Source organism: Capricornis sumatraensis, chromosome 13, assembly GCF_032405125.1.
Source record: "Capricornis sumatraensis isolate serow.1 chromosome 13, serow.2, whole genome shotgun sequence".
NCBI classification, from domain to species: domain Eukaryota; kingdom Metazoa; phylum Chordata; class Mammalia; order Artiodactyla; family Bovidae; genus Capricornis; species Capricornis sumatraensis.
The window spans coordinates 85,543,467-85,566,807 of NC_091081.1; the positions used below are offsets into that span (position 1 = coordinate 85,543,467).

At 42.8% G+C, this 23,341-nt stretch overlaps 1 protein-coding gene across 2 annotated transcripts in view; it reads left to right on the forward strand.

Annotated features, from left to right (window-relative positions):
- The window catches only part of PACRG (parkin coregulated), a 535,154-nt gene that overhangs the window by 298,514 nt on the left and 213,299 nt on the right, over positions 1-23,341 (forward strand). Inside the window, exons 4-5 of one of the 2 annotated variants that reach the window (XM_068985431.1) lie at positions 1,663-1,816; positions 2,719-2,722. In XM_068985431.1, the coding sequence (XP_068841532.1) occupies positions 1,663-1,816; positions 2,719-2,722 (158 nt within the window). The remainder of the gene's footprint in view (positions 1-1,662; positions 1,817-2,718; positions 2,723-23,341) is intronic. The other variant, XM_068985432.1, reaches the window with a different exon arrangement.

The window sequence follows — 23,341 nt, forward strand, 5'->3', positions numbered from 1 at the left end:
GTGGAGGAGGTCCCAGGGCCAGAGCCAGAAGAGGTGGTGAGGATGGAGCCCCAGGACCAGATGAGTGAGGGGAGGGTGGGAGGAGGACACAGATTCAAGAGCAGCCTCAAAAAGAAAATGCTAGTAATAAGATGACTCCATAACATGAAGAATGCAAAGGATGAGAAGGAGATCTGGGCCCTGAGCAGCTAGGAACCTGGCTGTATCAACATGGGGTAAATAAGAAAAAGATAAAGTCTGAGGAGGAAGCTTATCTTTGGAACAAACTGGATCTGAGGGGGCTAGCAAGACACAGGCTCCTGGGAATGTGAGCTGAAGTTCAGGAACAAGGTGAGGACTGCCTCACAGGTGCCTTGACCGTGGTGTCATTCTTTTGGATAGCTTAGTTCCTTTCATCCCTCCATAAACGATACATACTTTTCAAGGTCATAGTCAGTCTTCTCCTTAGAAAGTAGAATATTACAAATAAGAGCCTCTAACTTTGTGCTGAAGTAGTCTCGGGCATCACCGTTTTATCATTCACCATCTTTGACCTTCTATAATGCGTGCTAAGTCACTTCAGACTGACTCTTTGGAAACCTATGGCCTATAGTCCACCAGACTCCTCCATCCGTGGGATTCTCCAGGCAAGAATACTGGAGTGAATTTCCATTTCCCTCTCCAGGGGAATCTTCCCATGTCAGGGATCAAGCCCATGTCTCTTGTGTCACTTACACTGGCAGGCAGATTCTTTACCACTAGCATCAGCTGGGAAGCCCACCTTCTCTAATCAATGCTTAGTATAGCTTTTCTATTTAAATCATGGGATTTTTAGCCATTTAAGACAGTAAATAATAAGTTCTTATAGTTAAGGAAACTGGGACCAAGAAAGTATGGGGAGTTGGTCAGGTTTACACAGCCAGTTATCAGCGCCTGGTCCCGGGCCCTCTGCACTCCCCACTGGAGCAGGTTTCCAGGCTGTGCAACGTGGGGGACGCCAGACAACTCACTGTCTCCTGTCCTGCCTCTGCAGTACAGCTTGTACTGTGCCTTTAGAATTGTTCTTTAAAAGCATTTGTATTCCTTTGGTCTCTAAATTACTCCTAAAGTTCTGAGCATTAAAAAAAAATTGCTTTCACTCCCTACTTTCTTGAGAGTCTAAATATAGTCACTGTCCCTTCTACCAGCAGTATTCTTGATTTTTGTAACCAGTCTATAGTTTCTACTCAAACACAGCATACCCAGTCCCTTCTTCCCCCTCAAGTGGTTTTTTTTTCATGGCAGTAGTTTTAAGCATAGCATGGACTGCTATCTGAAAGGGATTGTTGCGTAAAAATTAATCTCTTGTCCACCTTCACAGGGTCCTTAACTCTGTGAACTGATCTTTTATCTTTCATGCTACCCAGCCACCACCAGCCTCTTCTGTGAAGGACAATGAGTTGCTTTCTTAGGACTGATGAGGAATCAGTGCAAGCTGAGAGAAGAGATATTAATAATACACAAACGAGATCCTGTTTCTTGCATTAAGAGCTATAAACATCTTTCCAAGCTGTAATCATCAAGGTTCGTCCCGTTGGCGATCCCCAGCAGAGTACAGTGTAATTAAATGGCCTACAGAATGACTTCACCCTGACACTGTAGAAACTAATGCTCTTCCTGGCTTGTTCCTTTCCTACTGGATAGATGCCTTGAACCTACGGAACCGCCAGGTCATCTGCGTCACTCTCAAAGTCCTACAGCATCTGGTTGTGTCAGCTGAGATGGTGGGTGAGGCGTTGGTGCCCTACTACCGGCAAATCCTTCCCATCCTGAACATCTTTAAGAATAAGAATGGTGAGTTACCCCAGGAATCACAATGTCTTTTAAGCACTAAAAAGGGGGAGTGCTTTGAAGTAGAGTTAATTAGCAACACATTTAGAATTTATTATTGCATATAAACCAAGATCCACTTAGCGATCTAAACAGCATAACCCCTACCCCTTCTCCTCCTACTCCCTAGGGAAATAGTCAAATTAACAATTTCATGTATTATTCTTCACACGCACAGCTTACTTAGCACAGAAGCACTGAAGCAGTTCTGAAATCTTACAATAATAAAATTGTAAAGTTTTTAACTGTCTTTGAATATATTGGTAGGTTTTGAGTTTGTCCTTTCTCTTGACAGTAATTCTGCCTTTAGGTATTTTCTCTTAAAATTAAAGTTACTTTTTATTAACTGCTGCTGCTGCTGCTAAATCGCTTCAGTCGTGTCCAACTCTGTGCGACCCCATAGACGGCAGCCCACCAGGCTCCCCTGTCCCTGGGATTCTCCAGGCAAGAACACTGGAGTGGGTTGCCATTGCCTTCTCCAATGCATGAAAGTGAAAAGTGAAAGGGAAGTCGCTCAGTCGTGTCCGACTCTTAGCGACCCCGTGGACTGCAGCCCACCAGGCTCCTCCATCCATGGGATTTTCCAGGCAAGAATACTGGAGTGGGCTGCCATTTATTCATTGATTTAGGATGAATTTTAAAAACAATATTATTAAAATCTGGTACAGGTTGTTTGGAGAGTTTTAATACATGTTCTCCTATTTCTTAAAAAAAAAATAGAAAAACAGATAATCTTATTGTTAGTTACTTAGCTGATGATAAGTACTGATTTAAAAAATATATGCTGATGCATTTATTAAAAAAAATATTATTCTGTACACTGTGGAAAGCACTGGTGCACTCAAGTGAATCTGCTTCACCCAAACGAAGGTATGTGCAAGTTGTGCTGACCTCCTGGGAGGCAGTGAATGTACATCTGTTTATTGACAATGTGATTTTCCTTTTGTACCTGTTGAAACGAAGAGAATCTAGTTTTCTTTCATGTTGCTAACTTTGAAGTCTCATATTTCTCATATGCACGGTGTAAGTCAACATTTGATGTTAATTTCTGACAGCCATGTAAATAAGTTAGTAATTTAGTGGAACAGTACATGAAAACTTTGCAATATAATCTGCTTACTGTACAGAAAGGAAAAAAAAAATCAAACCCAAAACTGCACATATGACAGCTTCCGTCACAAACAAGTCCTTTGTTTGGAATCATTATTTTTCATATAATTCCTAAATAACTGTTAAAAGTCTCCTTATATCAGGCAGACTATTCAGGGAATCAGGGATTCATCAGAGTCTGTAGCTATCTTTCAGTAGCAGGACCTACTTACATGTTTAATATCAAGCATGTTTAGTAAAAATGACTTCAGCTAGGGTTATAGGAGCTTAAGAATGCTCATAATGGGATGAATTGCTACACACTGCAAAATATTTAAGAACTATAGAGTTAATGTAGACATTTAGATGAGATGGTTACTCTTTCAGGAAAGTAAAAGTTGGGTGTTAGTAATTCAACATTTATGATCTAAACTGAAACTTTTAGTTACAGCATTTCTACTTTGTGAAACTTGCGTAAGTATTCTTGATTCATAATTCGTACTTTTACTGTCTAACAGCATCAAATAAGAGATAGAGATAAATTAGAAATGCTAGAGATAAAGTCAGAGATGAAAGAATCAGGGAACACCCACTCCCAGAAATCTCAGTTATAGTCAACACTTCTGAGTTGTGTGATTGGCAAATGTGTCCTCGGTAACCCTCACAGAAGCCTGTGATGTGTGGCCCATTACTGGCTCGAGTTTTCCACCGTGACTCTTCTGCGGAAGCGTTTCCTTCTGCGCTTGGCGGTCGTGAAAGGGGAGCACGAGCGTCTTTTCCACCTTGCTCGAGTGGGAGTAGGGGCCGCCCCCACATGGGTTAACGTCCTCCCGGTCCTTGGACCTGGAGCTGGAATCTTAAGCATCATTTGTGTCTTCGTATAAAAGAAGAGAAACAGTGATATTCAAAAGGTGATTAGAATCTCCTCGTCCTCAAGGAACCCTGTAAAGAGTAAGTACAGCTGGCAGGAAGATAGAGAAATCTCTTGGGAGCCCTAGACTGTTCAAACCAATTGGCTCCCGTTTCTGCCTCGTTATATTGATACTATCAATACTTATTTAATTCTTTAACTTATAAATGTTCATATGCTTCACAAAAGAAGTGATTGGGTTTAGGAATATACCCCTATTTCGATTTTATCAAAGTGGAGATTTTATCGTTTCTATCACAGCCTTAATTGGTCCCACACACAGCTAATTATCTTGGAACGTTTCTAAATGGAGGCACCAGGAATTTGACATTCAACTATTTTTCTGGTTAATATCTTTCTGACATTTGAGGGGGAAAAATATTAGCTTCAGCTTCATTTTCTGCTTATCTTAGAAACCTGTCAGTACAATGCCAGAATGCAGTTTGCTGTATTTCCAGAGGGTCCTATTACCAAACCGGAGCATTCTAGCTCTAAAACGCAAAACTATTCTTCAGAGTGGCTGTTTCCACAGCTCCAATCCTGCCAGTAGAAACTAATCACAGGATTCCCAATTACAATAGTATTTTCAGCCTGAAAACAATTTAGCTTTGATAGCATTTTAATAAATGTTGCTTCACGATCATATTCTATTCATATCCACAGAACCACATTTACATTTTTATTTAAGCAGATGTCTTTAGTGACAGATATATTTACCTAAAAATAGATTAGAAATTTGCGGTGTTAAGATTAGGAAAAAAAAATTCATTCTTAATTTCGGCGTTTCTGAGAGTAACTTCATTTTCTGTTTCCTTTTTCCCTACTTACGCATAATCGATGTCATGTTCAATTCATAGTCAAAGATATATTTCTTTCCAGTTCTATAGCAAAATGTTTTTGAGACTGAGACCCAATATAAATGACTGAAAGAAAGCATGAAAGAGGGGCTATTCCTTCAAATATAGTGACCTTGTCCTTCTGCTAGTGTTCTTCCAAAGCACAAGCTTTAGCATAATTCGACTGCCTGCTCTTTTTTTTGCGATTTCTGTCCTGTTTTCATGTCAGCTGGACCTTGTCTGACATGATCAGAGGGGCCGAGCAGTTTGCCAGTGCACCACTGGGCCAGCAGTCTCCCCAGAGGACCAGTGGGGATAAGGCAGAACCCGGAGGAGTGGGAGCCGCTGTTAGCACAGCCTGTGTCCCCAGCTCCATCTATAGGTGTGGAAACTTAGCCCAACCCCACAAGATCAGGCCTGCTCTAGGACATAGAGTGACTGGAACTTCTGTTTATGAATAATACACTTTTAAGTGTTTGTAATTAGACTGCGCTTAAAAAAAACGCAACAGACAAGTGGGTGAACTGCAAAGTGGGATAAAGAGTAGCATTTGAGAGCAGAAGAGATGTGACCTTAGGCAGATCATGTAACTTCTCTGAACTTAAACTTCTTCATCTGCACACAATACTTTGATAACGTCTTTTCCGCAGGTCAGCATGACACCTTGAGATCGTGGCTGCCCCTTCACGTGGGGCCTGGCCTTGACTTTTAAACGAGAGTCATTATCCTCTGACAGCATTACGAGTGTGTGCTCCGACACTCAGTCCTTTCCGACTCTCTGCGACCTCATGGACGGTAGCCCGCCAGGCTCCTTTGTCCATGGGATTTTTCAGGCAAGAATAGTTGAGTGGGTCGCCACTTCCTCCTCCAGGGGATCTTCCCGACCCAGGGATCCAACCTGCGTCTCTTTTGTCCCCTGTGTGGGCAGGCAGATTCATCAGTAGTGCCGCCTGGGAGGCCCCAGACAACATTATATACACATACAATGTTATACACGTATATGATACTGTAAACCAATGTAGTGATGCTATATAAATTAGTATAACGCACAGGAGTAGGTGATTTAATGTATTATGTCCCCTGATGGTAGCTCATCCCCTGGTCCTTCTGTGGGCCTGTGAGTGAGACGTGACCTCCTGGTTTACCCAGCTCAGCAGCACCTCTGTTTCAAAGGACTCATCCTGCCTCTGATTGCCAACACCAGGTGGGGGCCAAATAAATTAAGGACTCTGTGACTCACTGAGGGATAACTGGTTCTCTAATCCATCTCTCCCTGGCTAACTCAAATATGTGTCAGATGTTTGGGGGTAGGTCCTTATTTTTGAAAGAGAAGCCAAGTGTGACAAGCAGGGGTGACTGGATCAGGGTCCTCTTTGGAACATGTAAACTAGCATCTAAGCTTGAACTTGTTTTCTTTAATTCTGAGTAATGAATCGTGGACACCTAAGATAGGCTGACTTCCCAGGGACTGCTGTGGAGCAAAAGAGAGACAAGAGTTTCTATGACAGCAATCTCTTCTTTCCTTTGTTCTTTCACAAACATTATTAAAGGTTTCAGAAAATGAAGATGATGGGAATGCTCAATTTACAGCTTTCAGAGAGGTAGCTACAGAATTAACGATGCAGTGTATTACATTTGAGAAACATGAGCCAATAAATGGCATTAAAACATTTACAGTTAAAATATGGGGCTCTGCCAGCAGAGTAGGGTTTTCCAACCACCCTGCTTTTCGGAGGCAATCCTTACTTGGGTACTTTTTTTTCTAATTGCGCCAGTAGTCCTGAAATAGCTTCTAATGGAAACAGTTCGGAGATTCCACATATCAACAGCTCTAATGATACATTAATTTCATGTCACAGAATATGCAGAAGTAAATGAAATAATGAGATAACATGCGCCCATGTGTGTGAACATCAGTCTTAGATTTATCTATGAATACTTCCTAAAATGTATGTTGTAGCCTATAGAGGTCCATGAAAAGAGATTTAAACTTTCAACTCAAATTCAGACAAATTAAATAACACAGGAAATAAAGCATTAAATTGAATTTTGGGGATTTTAAAAAGTTTGTACCAGATCTTTCACCCTGATATTTATCTAGTTTCTGAAAAATAGAAACAACTGTTTTCCACTAATAGTCTATTTAAACAGCTGCTAATGAGAACCTAAGAATTCCCAGTCAACCTGTTTCATATACTCTTCATGTATTTCTGTGAGTTCTATGGAACCTATTTTTATGGTCCTTTAAAATGCTGATGAACTTTTGAGAGCTGAATGTTTACAAAAAATTCTGTAGTTCTTATGTCTTACAATTGACTTGCATAAAGTTTATTTCACAGAGCTTCTAATTTTGAATTGAGTACCCCCGCCCCATGGAATTCTATACAAATTTTAGCACGATTTAGAAATTTGCTTCGTGTTTTCTTCAGCGTCGTTATGTTTATGAGACTCGAAAGCCTTTTAATGTCCTAAGTTTACAGAGCAAACTATTATTAATAGAATACTACGCCACAATTCCTGAAAGGTGGATTTAGGATGATCATGTATCTATTTAAACTCTCCTGAACTCTTCTTCCACTCAGACATAACTAGCTGGTGTGAAAAGAATCATAGGAGTCTAAGAGATGCCAGATTCACGTAACTGCCCTTTGATCAATGCCCCTCTCCAAATGTACTAAACTACACTTTATCAGATTACTAGTTTCATGGCCAAACTGGGCTGAACTTTCTTTTTTCTGTGCAGAGTGTGGCACACCGAGAAGAATCAGTTGCTTAATATGTGGTTGTGTGAAACGTATTCACTCACCTAGTCTGTATGACCATGACTTGTTTATCCAGTCCTATCCTAAACAGCCCCACTACTTCATGAGATGTTGTTGTTCAGTCACTGGGTCGTGTCCAACTCTTTGCCACCCCGTGGACTGCAGCACGCCAGGCTTCCCTGTCCGTCACTGTCTCCCGGAGTTTGCTCAAACTCATGTCCATTGAGTCAATGATCCCACCCAATCATCTCATCCTCCGTCATATCTTTCTCCTCCTGCCCTCAATCTTTCCCAGCATCAGGGTCTTTCCCAATGATTCAGCTCTTTGCATCAGGTGGCCAAAGTATTGGAGCTTCAGCGTCAGCATCAGTCCTTCCAGTGAATAGTAAGTGTTGATTTCCTTTAGGATGGACTGGTTTGATCTCCTTGCTGTCCAAGGAACTCTCAAGAGTCTTCTCCAACACCACTTCATGAGCTAGCTTGTCCTATTTCCAAAGAGAAAATCACTCCCTATAGTAAGCAAAATATATGCCAGATATTACTATCTGGTTTATATCTCTCATCTGAACCACACAGGATAATGTCTAGTCCCTTTTCCAAATGGCAGGCCAGCAAACATTATATAAAACTTTCCTACCACTTCAGTCTTCACTTCTCCAAGTTCAATGTCCTTTCTTCCAAGAAGTCCTCACAAGATCTTCTAGAGCCCTGACAACCTTATAGGATGGAGATGGTGGACACACGCACCTGTGAACACTGATGGTTCTGCAATGACCCAAGAGAGCAGTCCCATGGGACAGAAGGTCCTGGGAAAAGAGGCTTCTGTGCCCTCACTTGATGCCCCTGTACGTGGTCAGTCCATCAAATGGCCATCTTACCCCTGTGAAATCTTACCATTATGCTGGGGGCAGGGACATACTTTCAACTGCCTCTACGTGCTCTTCCCTGTAGACCGCCATGGGTGCATCTGCCCAGAATAAACATTCTTCTCAGTGTCTCTATATCTTGAAACACATGGCCTGCTAGGATGATGACCAAGGGGATCAGAATCTGCTTCTGAAGCCTGTGTAGGCTGTGTAGGGCCACTGTAGTGAATTAACACAAACTGAGCGGCTTAAATAACCAGAAAGTACTATGTCAGTTCTGGGGGCCAGAAGTCCACACCCCAGGTGTCAGCAGAGTCACGCCCTCCAGTTTTTTGGTGGTGGTGGTGGTTGTTGTTGTTGTTCAACCCCTCAGTCGTGTCCGACTCTTTGCGACCCCAAGGACTGCAGCACGCCAGGCTTCCCTGTCCATCACCAACTCCCGGAGCTTGCTCAAACTCATGTCCATCGAGTCAGTGATGCCATCCAACCATCTCATCCTCTGGCGTCCCCCTCTCCTCCTGTCTTCAATCTTTTTCAGCATCAGGGTCTTTTCCAATGAGTCAGTTCTTCACATCAGGTGGCCACAGTATTGGAGTTTCAGCTTCAGCATCAGTCCTTCCAGTGAATATTCAGGACTGATTTCCTTTAAGATGGACTGGTTGGATCTCCTTGCAGTCCAGGGGACTCTCAGTCTTTTGGGGAGAATCTGTTCTCTGCCTCTCTCCTCGATTCTGGTGGGTCCAGCCACCTTTGGGGTTCCTTGGCTTGTAGAGGTATCACTTCAGTGGCTGCCTCCCTCTCCACATGATGTTCCCCCCGTGTGTCTGTCTCTGAGTCTCATCTCCACTTCTTATAAAGACACCTGTCCTTGTCAGGCTTGGACTAGGGGCCCGCCCTATTCCCATATGACTTCATCTTCACCTTACTAATTACATCGGCAATGACCTGATTTCCAGATAAGGCCAACTTCAGAGGTTCCAGTAAGGACTTGAATTTGGGAAGGAAGCTCTTCAACTTAGACCAGGTAACTCTTTCCCAGGGTGTGTGGTGGTACAACCCCACCATTGATGAGTAAAGCCTGAGGTTTTGCTTGCCTTCCATTCATTCCATCACATCACCATCACTGAACCGGACCTACCTGCATAAAGCCTGATGAGAACTCCCTCATTTAACAATGAGGCAAAGCTCTCTTCCTTTTCCTTTCATCAGGAAGGGAGTGTTTAGTTATGAAAGGAAAGAGATCTAGGTACATTTGGAGTAGAGGAGATGGCAGGAAATTGATTTTTTTTTCCTCTTTGGTAATGCTGCAAACTAATAAAGAGTCAGCAAAGGCCTTCACACTGGGTACTTCCCGGGATGTCCCAGGCTCCCAAGGGCACTGCCGCCACCCTCCGTGCAGAGGACCGCAGGCACCCACTCTAGGCGGCAGACTGCATCATCTGCGCCTGTCCCTGCCCACCCAGGTGGGTGAGAGGGTCAGGCCACTCTGCCTGAATGCGGTTTGGATCAGTAAATAGGGATTCCGCTTGTGAACCAGGACAAGTGGGACAGTATGTGGAAAAGCAAGCGGCGGAGGGGTGTTTAAGAGTGAAGGCGCGGCGTCATGTTTCTGGGGCAGGCACCCTGGCTCAGGGCTTGTGAGCCTGGACTGGTTGCAGAACCGCTCTGGGCCTTAGTCTCCTTGGTGTGAAAAGCGAGTTGTTGGGAAGAGGACAAACAGCTCAGTGACCTGCAGAGAACTGTGGGCGATGATTTCGTGGAAGTGTGGGCAGCATGAGAGTAATGAGGGTGGATAATGAAACGTGAGTGAAATTGCTTTACTGACTGCCGGGTGGTAACCTGTAGTCGTATCGCCTATCTCACAAGATGGAGAGAATTATACATAGGTAGTTTTGTGTTCCCTCAAAGAAAGTGAAATTAAATCTGTTAGAGTTAATATAAGATTTTAGTGCGGTGATTAGATGAAAAATAAATATTCAAGAATCAATATATTTTTTTAATGTGCCAGTAGTCAAAAACGCAATACAAAATTTGTTTTCTAGATGCTAACAGTTCCTGCTTGCAGAGATAGTCCATCAGAGATAAACCTTTACTGTCCAGCTCTCCCTCCCCCAGAAGATAGTTCTAATTCCGCCTTTGGACCCCTCAGTTCACTTCAGAAGCAGGCAGAAGTATTTAATCAAAGGGCTTTGCCTTGGTAAACCAGAGATCTATCAGGAACTGCCTGCCCCGATGGAGGCTTTTTCCAAGACAGACCCTGCTTTCAGTGCCTAAATAACTTTTATGTTGGTAGTTTCTCTGTATGAATCTTAACACACTTAGTGTCCAGTTTCATCCCCGGCGTCCCAGGTTCACTTGCATTTCCTTCATCATTCTAGTCTCACCACTGCTCCCACCATGTAAGTTCACTGAAAGGGATCAGACTGTCAGAAGAACTCTGAACTGTAGACAAATTCAGCACCCAGGCACATCTTGATAGTCCTGGATCAAAGGCAAGTTTAGTGGATCAAGAACAATTTGCATTTTTAGTTAGTCGTAAAAAAATCAATTTCCATTCACCACTTCTAAACTGAAGTAGAGGATGAGATGGTTGGATGGCATCATGGACTCGATGGACACGAGTTTGTGCAAACTCTGGGAGATGGTGATGCACAGGGAAGCCTGATGTGCTGCAGTCCATGGGGTCACCAAGACTCAGACACGGCTGAACAATGAAAGAGGGCCGCAGGTCGTGCGGAAAGAAAGACTTGACGGGGGGATTGGAACTGGGGGGCCATTCGTGCCCTGCCACCTGCTCACTCGAATGCGCCACGTGGCCCACACCCTGGTCCTTTTCCTCAAGAGACCATCCTCAACCCAGGCCGAAGACTCTCAGGAAACAGCCGGCCTCCCAGGAACCTTCGCGGATCCCGCTCTGACGTGGAGAACAGCGTCCTCCTCTGTAGGTCTTCCTGACCTCTCTCAGGCTGGGTGGATTCTATTTCCTGGCTTGCCCAGAGGCAGGGAGAGAGTGGGGATAACCGGCCATTTGTTAACCTGTCGGCTAAGCTCTGTTTGCAGTGTGTGTTTTGTTAGCCATCGGGCCCCCTCTGAGTACTCCACAGAGACCAAAAGACCAAGGGATCTGATGCCAGCTGGTTCCCAGTCCTTAGCCCTCTCACTGCTCACTGGCACCTTCCTGAGCAGGAGAGTCCACCAGGTCAGCTAAGGCTTTTGAGATATGCCTCCGGATATCTGTGTAATATGCTTGAATGTATACAAAAGCTCACAATGGACCCCCAGTGAGCAAGCATGCAAATACTAACCCAAGCGGGGAAAAAAAAGTGTTCTTTTCTGTTTATGCAGAAAGTAAGTCTTACTTAATAGGACTGAGAAAGCATATAATGATTTCTAAAGCTTTAATTTAAGGAGGCTCCTTTATTCGGCCAGATCATACTTTGTACTTTTTAAGTCACCTAAAATATCACCTGTTCTGGATTTACGGATAATTAAGGTCTCATTCTCATTTTCCTTTATATGAAGATCTTTCAGAAAATGGCTTTTTAGGGGTCTCTATGTGGGCACTGCCGAGAAAAATAAGAATGTCACCAGTGTAATTGTTGCCTTGAATATTCGTTATTCATGACATAATTAAAAGGCAAATTTAAAAGCAGGTTGGAGACCAAAAAAGAAAAATTTTTAAAGCCTCCTTCAGTGGGGGAGCCTTGCCCTGACACTGCGTAAAACTCAGCAAGGCCCTCGCTATTCCATTCACTCAGAGGTTCCTCAGGCACTTTGAGTCACATACGCAATTCCAGTGCTTCGAGTCCCTTCTTTTAACAGAACTGATCAACACTGGAAACTTCCTCTACCTTCAAGTATTCTTCTCTCTCCCTGCTTGGGTTCGCTCTGGACTGGAAGCTGGCGGTGGGAAACGGCTTCGCCTCTGTTTCTCCGCCTTATGTTGCCCCCCTCCCGAAGCCCCGGAACCCTGGCTCCCCAGGTCTCACCGCACAGGGTTGTCAGGGTCGGGGAGGAGGACCACGAGGACCGCGAGGACAGGGAGCCTCTTACTGACCGACGCCGCCCTGAGCTGGTCCCCCCACCCGCAACGCGGTTCTCATCCCCTGCATTCACCTCCAGTTTAGAGCTCTGGTCCCTCTGCTCTTCTGGAAGCCGTCATCCAGGGCGGAAAAGACCCCATAGCATCGCTCCCTCCCGCTTGGAAAAGATGCTCGCTCACCCCGGGCCCGGGAAATTCTGGGGCCCCAGCGCCCCTGGTCCTGCTTCTCAGGCTCTGTTCATTTCTCATCTTTATGTTGCCCACTGCTGGGAGCACACAGGGCCCTTCCTTCCAGAGGGGTAGGGTTGGCACGGAGCACAGCCACAGCCGCCTTCAAAGAAAGCTCAGCCCTCTGAGCACACGTGGTCTCTCTTGAAAAGCCTGAACAGTCCAGTCGTGGGATGGGTCCCCTGAAAGCCCTCAGTCCTGCTGCTGATGAAGCGCTGGCCCCACGATGCCCAGCTCGACTCCACGCCACGCTGACTCCGGTTTACTTGAGCCAAACACCAACCTGTAGGAGGAATTTTCCGCCTAGTAGGAAATAAGCTTTCCATTTTTATCGTCCTCCTCAAAAATCTGTATTTTTCACATTGACAGCAAGGAGGAATGTATATAGTCAGCATCAGCTTAACCATCAATGTAGGAGGAATTGAAAAATACAATAGACACATTTCCTTAGAAAAACTGCAAATATTACTGATATTTCTTTGCTTGCCTGCCTTCTGTATGAGGCTCTCATATACATCTTGGATTAATGTTCCAAGTAATAAAGAAAAAAGTAATGATGGCAGGGTTATTATGAGTACAGTTCTGTTTGGATCCTTCCAAGATCAATTTACTTTTTCCCCCCAAAACATGGTACTTTAATATCAGCTTTTTGTGAGCCTATTTATATCCATTTTGAGATGGCGGTGAACAAAAAAATGACACTCCTTTCAGTGACTTTTAGATTTTGCAAAACTATTACAGCGCCGCCTCTACTTCCTCCAGATGAATCCCATATTTTTTTCTTAAAATTTATTTCTTGAGCCTTGAAGTTACCTTTATCACAAACTAAAAAACTAGTTAATGATACAATATTTAAATTCTAAGAGCAATAATATAATTGGGCCATACTAACAAGATTATTGCCCAGTAATTCTCCTACTATTGCCAGCTCTGCTTCTGCCTCCAGTCTGGTTGAGTGTTTATACACATAAAGGTTTTGAGGAGTTTGTAGTTCTTCTAATGGGAATCATTGAATATTATCTATGTTTCTGTGTGAGTGTATTGCTTTCTTGTAAATAACGTAAATAACCATCTAACCAGGTGGCGAGATGTAGGTCTGTCTAGAAAATCTGTTATCCTTTCAAGTGAAATCACTCAGTCGTTTCCAACTCTTTGCCATCTCATCCTACTAGGCTCCTCCATCCATGGAATTTTCCAAGCAAGAGTACTGGAGTGGGTTGCCATTTTCTTCTCCAGGGAATCTTCCCAACCCAGGGATCAAACACAGGTCTCCCACATTGCAGGCAGATGCTTTACCATCTTTGCCGCCAGGAAAGCCCAAATACTGGAGTGGGTAGCCTATCGCTTCTCCAGCAGCTCTTCCCAACCCAGGAATCAAACCAGGGTCTCCTGCATTGCAGGTGGATTTTTTTTTTTTTTTTACCAACTGAGCTGTCAGGGAAGCCCTTTCAAAGTTTCTTATAAACTGTGAATATAGAATGATGATATTCAAGGGAAGCAGTGCAATGTGTATATTTTTGTGAGGAACAACCACAATTTTTTAAAATTTCTGTTAGGGTTTTAGGCAACAATGTAATAAGGGGAAGGATGACAAGCCTGTCAAAATCTGCTCACACGCTTCTTTTCTTAAATGCCTGCCGAGCTGGCCATTGCTTGCTGGGTCCCCTGGGCCTGCTTTCTCTTCCCTTAAGGCTGGTCTCATACCTCCAGGAAGACAGATGCAGCAGGCAAATGCCAAGAGCCACTGAGAGCAGTGTGTGTTTCACCTGTTATTTGGAAGATGCCAAAGAGGACCACACAGTACATTATTCATTGATTCATTGAATAAAAAATTGAGTGTTTACCGTGTGCCAGCACAGCAAATCCTCCCCTGTTGTTCAGTCCCTAAGTCGTGTCCGTCTCTTGGACTGCAGCACGCCAGGCTCCTCTGTCCTCCAGTGTCTCCCAGAGTTTGCTCTAATCCATGTCCATTGAGTTGGTGATGCTCTCTAAACATCTCATCCTCTGCCACCCCCCTCTCCTAGAAATCCTTGAAAGATTGAAAGTGTGCCGTCTTGCAGCCATTTCCCATTTACCAAATGCATCAGACACCTTTGCAGCCTTGCCCTGTGTCTGAGTCAAGACACGCCTCTGCAGGAGACCTGAGTAGTGAAGGAGGTTTCCACCCTCAGAAGAAAGCAAACTGGAGCTTCCTTATGACCATACACCCCCCTCCCCCCTCCCCCCTCCCCCCTCCCCCATCCCTCCTCCCCCCGTCCCCCATCCCCCTTCCCCCCTCCCCCCTCTCCCCCCTCCCCCCAGCCAACCTCTTCTATACTCTTGGGTAATTGACCCTGAGGTCGGGACACCAATTTGGGACAGGAAAATCCTAGATTTGATGGGAGACCTGTTGAGACTCTTCAGTGGAAAGAAGAGTGCTGCTTAGACTTAATGCATTTTCTGAGCAAATGAAATAGCGAGCAATATAAGAAAGATATAGATTTACCGCCATGACCGTTAACTTCTTGTAGAAGAATGGGAGAATCTGCCGCCTCAGCCTGGTTCCACTTTTCCATTCCTGGGGAGATTATGAGGAGACGCTCCTTAAGTGAGCAACCTTCACATATTGTGATTTAGTTTGTGTTGATTTCCAGCTTTATTGAGATGTCCTTGACACATAGTATAAGTTTAATTGCAAAGCATTATGAGTTGATATATGTATATATTATGAAATAATTACCAGATGAAGGTGAGTTAGCACCTGTCACCTTACATCATTACAAATTTGTTTTCCTTGTGATGAGAACTTTTAAGATCTATGGTGGTGTTAGCAACTTTCAAATATGTAAGACAGTGTTGTCAACTGGAGTCACTAAATATTGTTAGTCAGCTGTCTCTTAGAATTTCTAGGACCAAATTTTTCTGAATCTTTGTTAAGTGCTCCTTTATACATAATTCCTGCTAAATCTTCGCCAAGAACTACTTTATGATAAGGGGCTTCCCTGGTGGCTCAGACAGTTAAGCGTCTGTCTACAATGTGGGAGACCCGGGTTCGATCCCTGGGTCGGGAAGATCCCCTGGGGAAGGAAATGGCAATCCACTCCAGTACTATTGCCTGGAAAATCCCATGGACAGAGGAGCCTGGTAGGCTACAGCCCATGGGGTTCCAAAGAGTTGGACACGACTGAGCGACTTTACCTTACCTTACCTTACTTTATGATATGTGTGTTGTGTTTATAAACTCATCCAAAGAGCATCTGAGACTATTAGACCTGAAACTATTAACCAAGTAAATTTGAGAGTCCATCCAAAGGCATAAGACATAGACCATGGGGGACAATGCTTTATCTAGAGCATTCTCCAATGTCAGGAATGTTTCACAGGTCTAGACTTATTCTAATCTAATTGGCCTAGAGAGTCAAATAGCAATAAACTAGAAACTCTAGGGCCTTTTTAAATGTCTGCATATAGTCACTAAAATATAAATTCCATGAGGACAAGAACTTTAATCTCTTTGTCACTGCTTTATCATCAGTTCCTGGGCATTCTTAAATCAATAAATATTTGCTAAATAGATGGATGAGTAGATAGGTGGATAGGGTATTCATTTACTCTTGCCACCATAACAAACTGCCACAAATTTAACTGCATACACAATCATCAGTTTCGTTCAGTTCGCTTACACAGTCATGTCCAACTCTTTGAGACCCCATGGACTGCAGCACGCCAGGCTTCCCTGTCCATCACCAACTCCCAGAGCTTGCTCAAACTCATGTCCACTGAGTCAGTGACACCATCCAATCATCTCAACCTGTGTCATCCCCTTCTCCTCCTGCCTTCATTCTTTCCCAGCATCAGGGTCTTTTCCAATGAGTCAGTTCTTCCCATCAGGTGGCCAAAGTATTGGAGTTTCAGCTTCAGCATCAGTCCTTCCAATGAATATTCAGGACTGATTTCCTTTAGGATGGACTGGTTGGATCTCCTTGCAGAGGAGTCTTCTCCAACATCACAGTTCAAAAGCATCAATTCTTCAGCACTCACCTTTTTTTAATGGTCCAGCTCTCACATCCATTCATGACTAATGGAAAAACCATAGCTTTGACTAGATGGATCTTTGTCAGCAAAGTAATGTCTCTGCTTTTTAATATGCTGTCTAAGTTTGTCATAGCTTTTCTTCCAAGGAGCAAGCATCTTTCAATTTCATGGGTACAGTCACCATCTACAGTGATTTTGGAGCCCAAGAAAATAAAGTCTGTCACTGTTTCCTTTGTTTCCTCATCTATTTGCCGTGAAGTGATGGGACCAGATGCCATTATCTTAGTTTTTTGTTTTTTAATTTTGAGTTTTAAGCAAACTTTTTCACTCTCTTCATTCACTTTCATCAAGAGACTCTTTAGTTCCTCTTTGCTTTCTGCCATAAGGGTGGTGCCATCTGTATATCTGAGGTTATTGATATTTCTCCCAGCAATCTTGATTTCAGCTTGTGCTCCATCCAGCCTGGCATTTTGCATGATGTACTCTGCATAAAAGTTAAATAAATAAGCAGGGTGACAATATACAGCCTTGACATACTCCTTTCCCAGTTTGGAACCAACCTGTTGTTCCATGTCCGGTTTTAACTGTTGCTTCTTGATCTGCATACAGATTTCTCAGGAGGCAGGTAAGGTAATCTGCTATTTCCATCTCTTTCAGAATTTTCCACAGTTTGTTGTGATCCACACAGTCAAAGACTTTGGCATAGTCAATAAATCAGAAGTAGATGTTTTTCTGCAATGCTCTTGCCTTTTCTGTGATCCAATGGGTGTTGGCAGTTTGATCTCTGGTTCTTCTGCTTTTTCTAAAACCAGCTTAAACACTTGAAAGTTCTCGGTTCACAAACTGTTGAAGCCTCACTTGGAGAATTTTGAACATTACTTTGCTAGTGTGTGAGCTGAGTGCAGTTGTGCAGTAGTTTGATCATTCTTTGGCATTGCCTTTCTTTGGGATTGTAATGAAAACTGACCTTTTCCAGTCCTGTGGCCACTGTCGAGTTTCCCAAATTTGCTGGTATATTGAGTGCAGCACTTTCACAGCATCATCTTCCAGGATTTGAAATAGCTCAGCTGGAATTCCACTGCCTCCACTAGCTTGTTCATAGTGATGCTTTCTAAGGCCCACTTGACTTCACATTCCAGCATGTCTGGCTCCAGGTGAGTGATCACACCATCGTGATTATCTGGGTCATAAAGATCTCTTTTGTACAGTTCTTCTGTGTATTCTTGCTACCTCTTCTTAATATCTTCTGCTTCTGTTAGGTCCATACCATTTCTGCTCTTAATTGAGCCCATCTTTGCATGAAATATTTCCTTGGTATCTCTAATTTTCCTGAAGAGGTCTCTAGTCTTTCCCATTCTGTTATTTTCCTTTATTTCTTTGCAGTGATCACTGAGGAAGGCTTTCTTATCTCTCCTTGCTTTTCTTTGGAACTCTGCATTCAGATGGATATATCTTTCCTTTTCTTCTTTGCCTTTAGCTTCTCTTCTTTTCTCGGCTATTTGCAAGGCCTCCTCAGGCAACCATTTTTGCCTTTTTGCATTTCTTTTTCTTGGGGGTGGTGTTGATCACTGCCTCCTGTACAATGTCACGAATCTCTGTCCATAGTTTTTCAGGCACTCTGTCTATCAGGTCTAATCCCTTGAATCTATTTGTCACTTCCACTGTATAATCATAAGGGATTTGATTTAGGTCATATCCGAATGGTGTAGTGGTTTTCCCTACTTTCTTCAATTTAAGTCTGAATTTGGCAATAAGGAGTTCATGATCTGAGCCACAGTCAACTGCTGGTCTTGTTTTTGCTGACTGTATAGAGCTTCTCCATCTTTGGCTGCAAAGAATATAATCAATCTGATTTTGGTATTGACCATCCAGTAATGTTCTCATGTAGAGTCGTCTCTTGTGCTGTTGGAAGAAGGTGTTTGCTATGACCAGTGCATTCTCTTGGCAAAACTCTGTTAGCCTTTGCCCTGCTTCATTCTGTACTCTAAGGCCAAACTTGCTTGTTAACTCCGTGTATCTCTTGACTTCCTACTTTTGCAGTTCAGTCCCCTGTGATGAAAAGGGCATCTTTTTTTGGTGTTAGCTCTAGAAGGTCTAGAGGTGGCAAGAGGTCACTTGATATCAGGGGCTTCCCTGATAGTTCAGTTGGTAAAGAATCTGCCTGCAATACAGGAGACCCTGGTTCGATTCCTGGGGTGGGAAGATGCCCTGGAGAAGGGGTAGGCTACTTATTCCAGTATACTTGGGCTTCCCTTATAATCCAGCTGGTAAAGAATCCACCTGCAATGTAGGAGTCCAGGGTTCGGTTCCTAGGTTGGGAAGATCCCCTGGAGAAGGGAAAGGCTACCCCCTCCATTATTCTGGCCTAGAAAATTCCATGGACTGTATAGTCCATGGGGTCGCAAAGAGTCAGAGTGAGCGGCTTTCACTTTCTTTCAAGAAGGTCTTGTGGGTCATCATAGCAGTGATATTGAATGTTTTAAGGGTATGGAGCCAGTGGACTTGGTTAAATAATATGATCAGAATCCAATAGGGCTGAAATCAAGGTGTCTGCCACCCTGCATTCATTATAGAAGTTCTAGAGAAGGATCTACTTCCTGGTCAAAGTTCCAGGTGGTTGTAGGACTAAAATCCCCATATCTTGGCTGGCTGACAACACTGAGTAGCTGTCAACATCTAGAGGCTGCCCACCTGCCCTGGCTCATGGCCCGCTTCATCTTCAAAACCAGAAAAGGCAGCTCAAGCCTTTCTCACACTTCTCATCTCTCTGACCAGCCCTCTCACATCTCGTCTGTCTTCTTCTGTTGCTTTTAAGGGCCTGTGCAGACAATCTTGGATAATCTTATTTTAAGGTCAAAGTCTCTTACAACAGTACTTAGACTAGTGTTTGGTGGAATAGCAAAAGGATAAAAATCATGGGGGACATCATTAGAATCATGTCTTTGGATTAAGTCACCCAAAAGCTGATGTCCAGGTGGCCATGACTGGAACCTTAGGCATATGTTCAAGGGGACACAGAATTAATCTTACTTCCTAAAGTTTTCACAAAGTCAGCACAGTTCTGTCCTCCCATGATAAATTCAGAGAAGATTGCAGATGTGCAAAACTTGGAGAGGGCGGCAAGACGCAGAGTTGAAAGTTCTTAATGTCATCTCAGAGCTGAATCACTTTATCTAATAGTTTGATATTTCATATTTAAGTGGAGAGAAGAATCAAGAAGTTAAACCTGTCTTTTAAACAATTGGCCTGTGACAGAAGAACAGCATACCCAGCCAAATCTGATTAGCTTGTTAGACAGTGGTGGGCCTCTCTCCTACTTATGCTGCTCAACACAGACAGTATATTTCACTTCCTGAGTAATTCCATCCACATACCTAAAATTCCCACAGGCCAGCAATAGAAAGGACAGGGAAGTATTGTTTTTGGAATTGCTATAGTTGCTTTACAGATGAAGAAGCTAAGAACTGGATCGAATGATTTGCCCAAGGTCGTATGACTGAAATAAGCCACAGCCAAAGCCTCAAAAATAAATGCATCCTACATCCAAACCTGAGTGCCAGATACTCTGAAAATGTAAATTGCTTTGCCAGAAATAGGGGTTTTGAGCAACAGATTTCTTTCATTTAATGTACTAAAGTAAATGGAAGTTTCATTGATCCACTTTAACAATTATTATGTGCTGTCAGATCAAAGCAGCTGTTGCTAATCTTCCCCACAAATTCATATGCATTATAAAGCAAAAATGTTTTTGTATCAATTTCTTTCGTGGAGTAGTGATCAATAATAGCTTGAGAAAAACTCTGAACACAGGAAGCTAGCAGCAAGTTCACCTGATTAAAAGCATCAAACATGAGAGAACTAACTAAATCTCTAGTGTAACTTCACTCTTTTTGCCAGAAGGAATTCAGATGTATGTTCTTAATCTAGTGACATTTCTTCTTGCAATTTTCAACAAAAACAGTGTACACAGTCTAATCACCTTAAGGACCAGCTCTTTCTATAAGGAATTTTCTCCCTAGAGCACATTTCAAAATTAATGTGCAAGCATTTAACTGTATTTCATTAAATCTAAGATGTAATCAAGTGTTAAAAATATTTTATATTTTATGCATCTATGAGAAAGAAAAAGTGTTTCCAATTCAACTATGACATGCTATTAGTCCTGAGTCAGAAATGTAAAAATCAAAAAAATTTTAAATTGACTTAATAAAGTATATTGAGTCTAATGCAACTTGCAAAGTGAGGCAACTGCTATCTCAAACATGAAAACTCAATCGTCGTGAATGGAATGAATATCCCATACCATCCACTCTCTGGAATTTTCCTACACATCACCTAATTCTCACAATTACCATATTATTAAGTATTAAGTAGTAATACAACTACCAAGTATTAAGACCAGTTTACAAACAATGAAAGTATTTTAGTGCTTCACCTAAGGCCATTCAGAAGCAGTCAAGATTCAGAACTAAATTAGTTTGATTCAAAATGTATTTATTTTGTTTTCTAAAGCTGGCTGGTTACAGTCCATGGGCCTGCAAAGGGTCAAACACGACTGAGTGCGTGCACACACGTACAAAGAGGTTAGAAGCTCTTTTTCCCCCTCTGCTTTTGATTTCTTGGTCAATGTATCCACCCATTTCTTGGGTATGGACCAAGATGGTAAAGGGCAAAGAGGCCAGATCCAAGACAGTATTTCAGAGTACTGGGTACATTGCAAAACTACGAAAACAGATAGCTTTATTAGATAACTCAGATCCACATGCACATAGACATTCACACACATTTTTAAAATCAATGGAATTTTGGGGGATACATTCAGTTCAGTTCAGTCGCTCAGTCATGTCTGACTCTTTGCAACTTCATGGACTGCAGCACGCCAGGCCTCCCTGTCCATCACCAACTCCTGACTCAAATTGTGCAATTAAAATTATTAGCATTTAGCTAAAGGAGTATGTCAAGGCTGTATATTGTCACCCTGAATATTTAACTTATATGCAAAGCACATCATGAGAAACGCTGGGCTGGAAGAAGCACAAGCTGGAATCAAGATTGCCGGGAGAAATATCAATAACCTCAGATATGCAGATGACACCACCCTTACGGCAGAAAGTGAAGAGGAACTAAAAAGCCTCTTGATGAAAGTGAAAGAGGAGAGTGAAAAAGTTGGCTTAAAGCTCAACATTCAGAAGACTAAGATCATGGCTTCTGGTCCCATCACATCATGGCAAATACATAGGGAATTGTGGATGCAGTGTCAGACTTTACTTTTTTGGGCTCCAAAATCACTGCAGATGGTGACTGCAGCCATGAAATTAAAAGATGCTTACTCCTTGGAAGGAAAGTTATGACCAACCTAGATAGCATATTAAAAAGCAGAGACATTACTTTGCCAACAAAGGTCCGTCTAGTCAAAGTTACGGTTTTTCCAGTGGTCATGTATGGATGTGAGAGTTGGACTGTGAAGAAGGCTGAGCACTGAAGAATTGATACTTTTGAACTGTGGTGTTGGAGAAGACTCTTGAGAGACCCTTGGACTGCAAGGAGATCCAACCAGTCCATTCTGAAGGAGATCAACCCTGGGATTTCTTTGGAAGGAATGATGCTAAAGCTGAAACTCCAGTACTTTGGCCACCTCATGTGAAGAGGTGACTCATTGGAAAAGACTCTGATGCTGGGAGGGATTGGGGGCAGAAGGAGAAGGGGACGACCAAGGATGAGATGGCTGGATGGCATCACCGACTTGATCGACGTGAGTGAACTCTGGGAGTTGGTGATGGACAGGGAAGCCTGGCGTGCTGCGATTCTTGGGGTCGCAAAGAGTCAGACATGACTGAGCAACTGAACTGAACTGAAGTGATTGCTTTTGAAGCTACAATGGCTAGATCTGTTTGTCTCAAAAAATGTTCAACCAGAAAGAAAAAACATGCTTAAAAATAGAAAAGATTAAAAAAAAAGTGGCTGTTAATATAGTTAAATTTATAAATGCCATAAATCTATAAATGTTCAGGAGAAATGGTTCAACATTGGGTTACTGAAAAAATGGTATGTTCTATAAAAGGTATACTGAAGTGTTTTACACCAGGAAGATAAGCTTTTTTAGAATTCTATTATCAAGTGTTAGTCACTCAGTCATATCTGACTCTTTGCAACCTCATGGTCTGTAGCCTGACAGGCTCCTCTGTCCATAGGATTCTCCAGACAAGAATACAGGTGTGGTTTGCCATTCCTTTCCCCAAGGGGTCATCCTGACCCAGGGATCAAATCCAGGTCTGTTGCATTGCAGGCAGATTCTTTACCATCTGAGCCACCAGGGAAGCCTGTAATCAAGGCCATGAATTAATATGCAATGTTGTGACATGATCCTGTGATCTCTGTGAAATTAATTATGGAAAGTTAGAAATCTCTTCTCTTAAAAATTGATGCATTCTTAGAATTGATTGCTTATCTAAACTGTGTCTTTCATTAATATAAATTTCAGGGAAATTGTTCTGCCAATTGTATCTAGAGTAGATATTCCTATTAAAAAATATTTTTTAGTGAGATTATCTAATTTGCCCCAAGTTTTTTGTATTATTTAATTTTTAGCTAATAGTTACCTATTGTTTCTGTGGCACATGCCAAATGCTAGATTAAACACTTTGCTTGGATCATCTCATTTAATCTACACAAAGCTAGGAGGAAGACAGTATCCTTAGTCTAATTTAAGTAACAAGGAAATGGAGGCAGAAGGATGAAGTCATTTG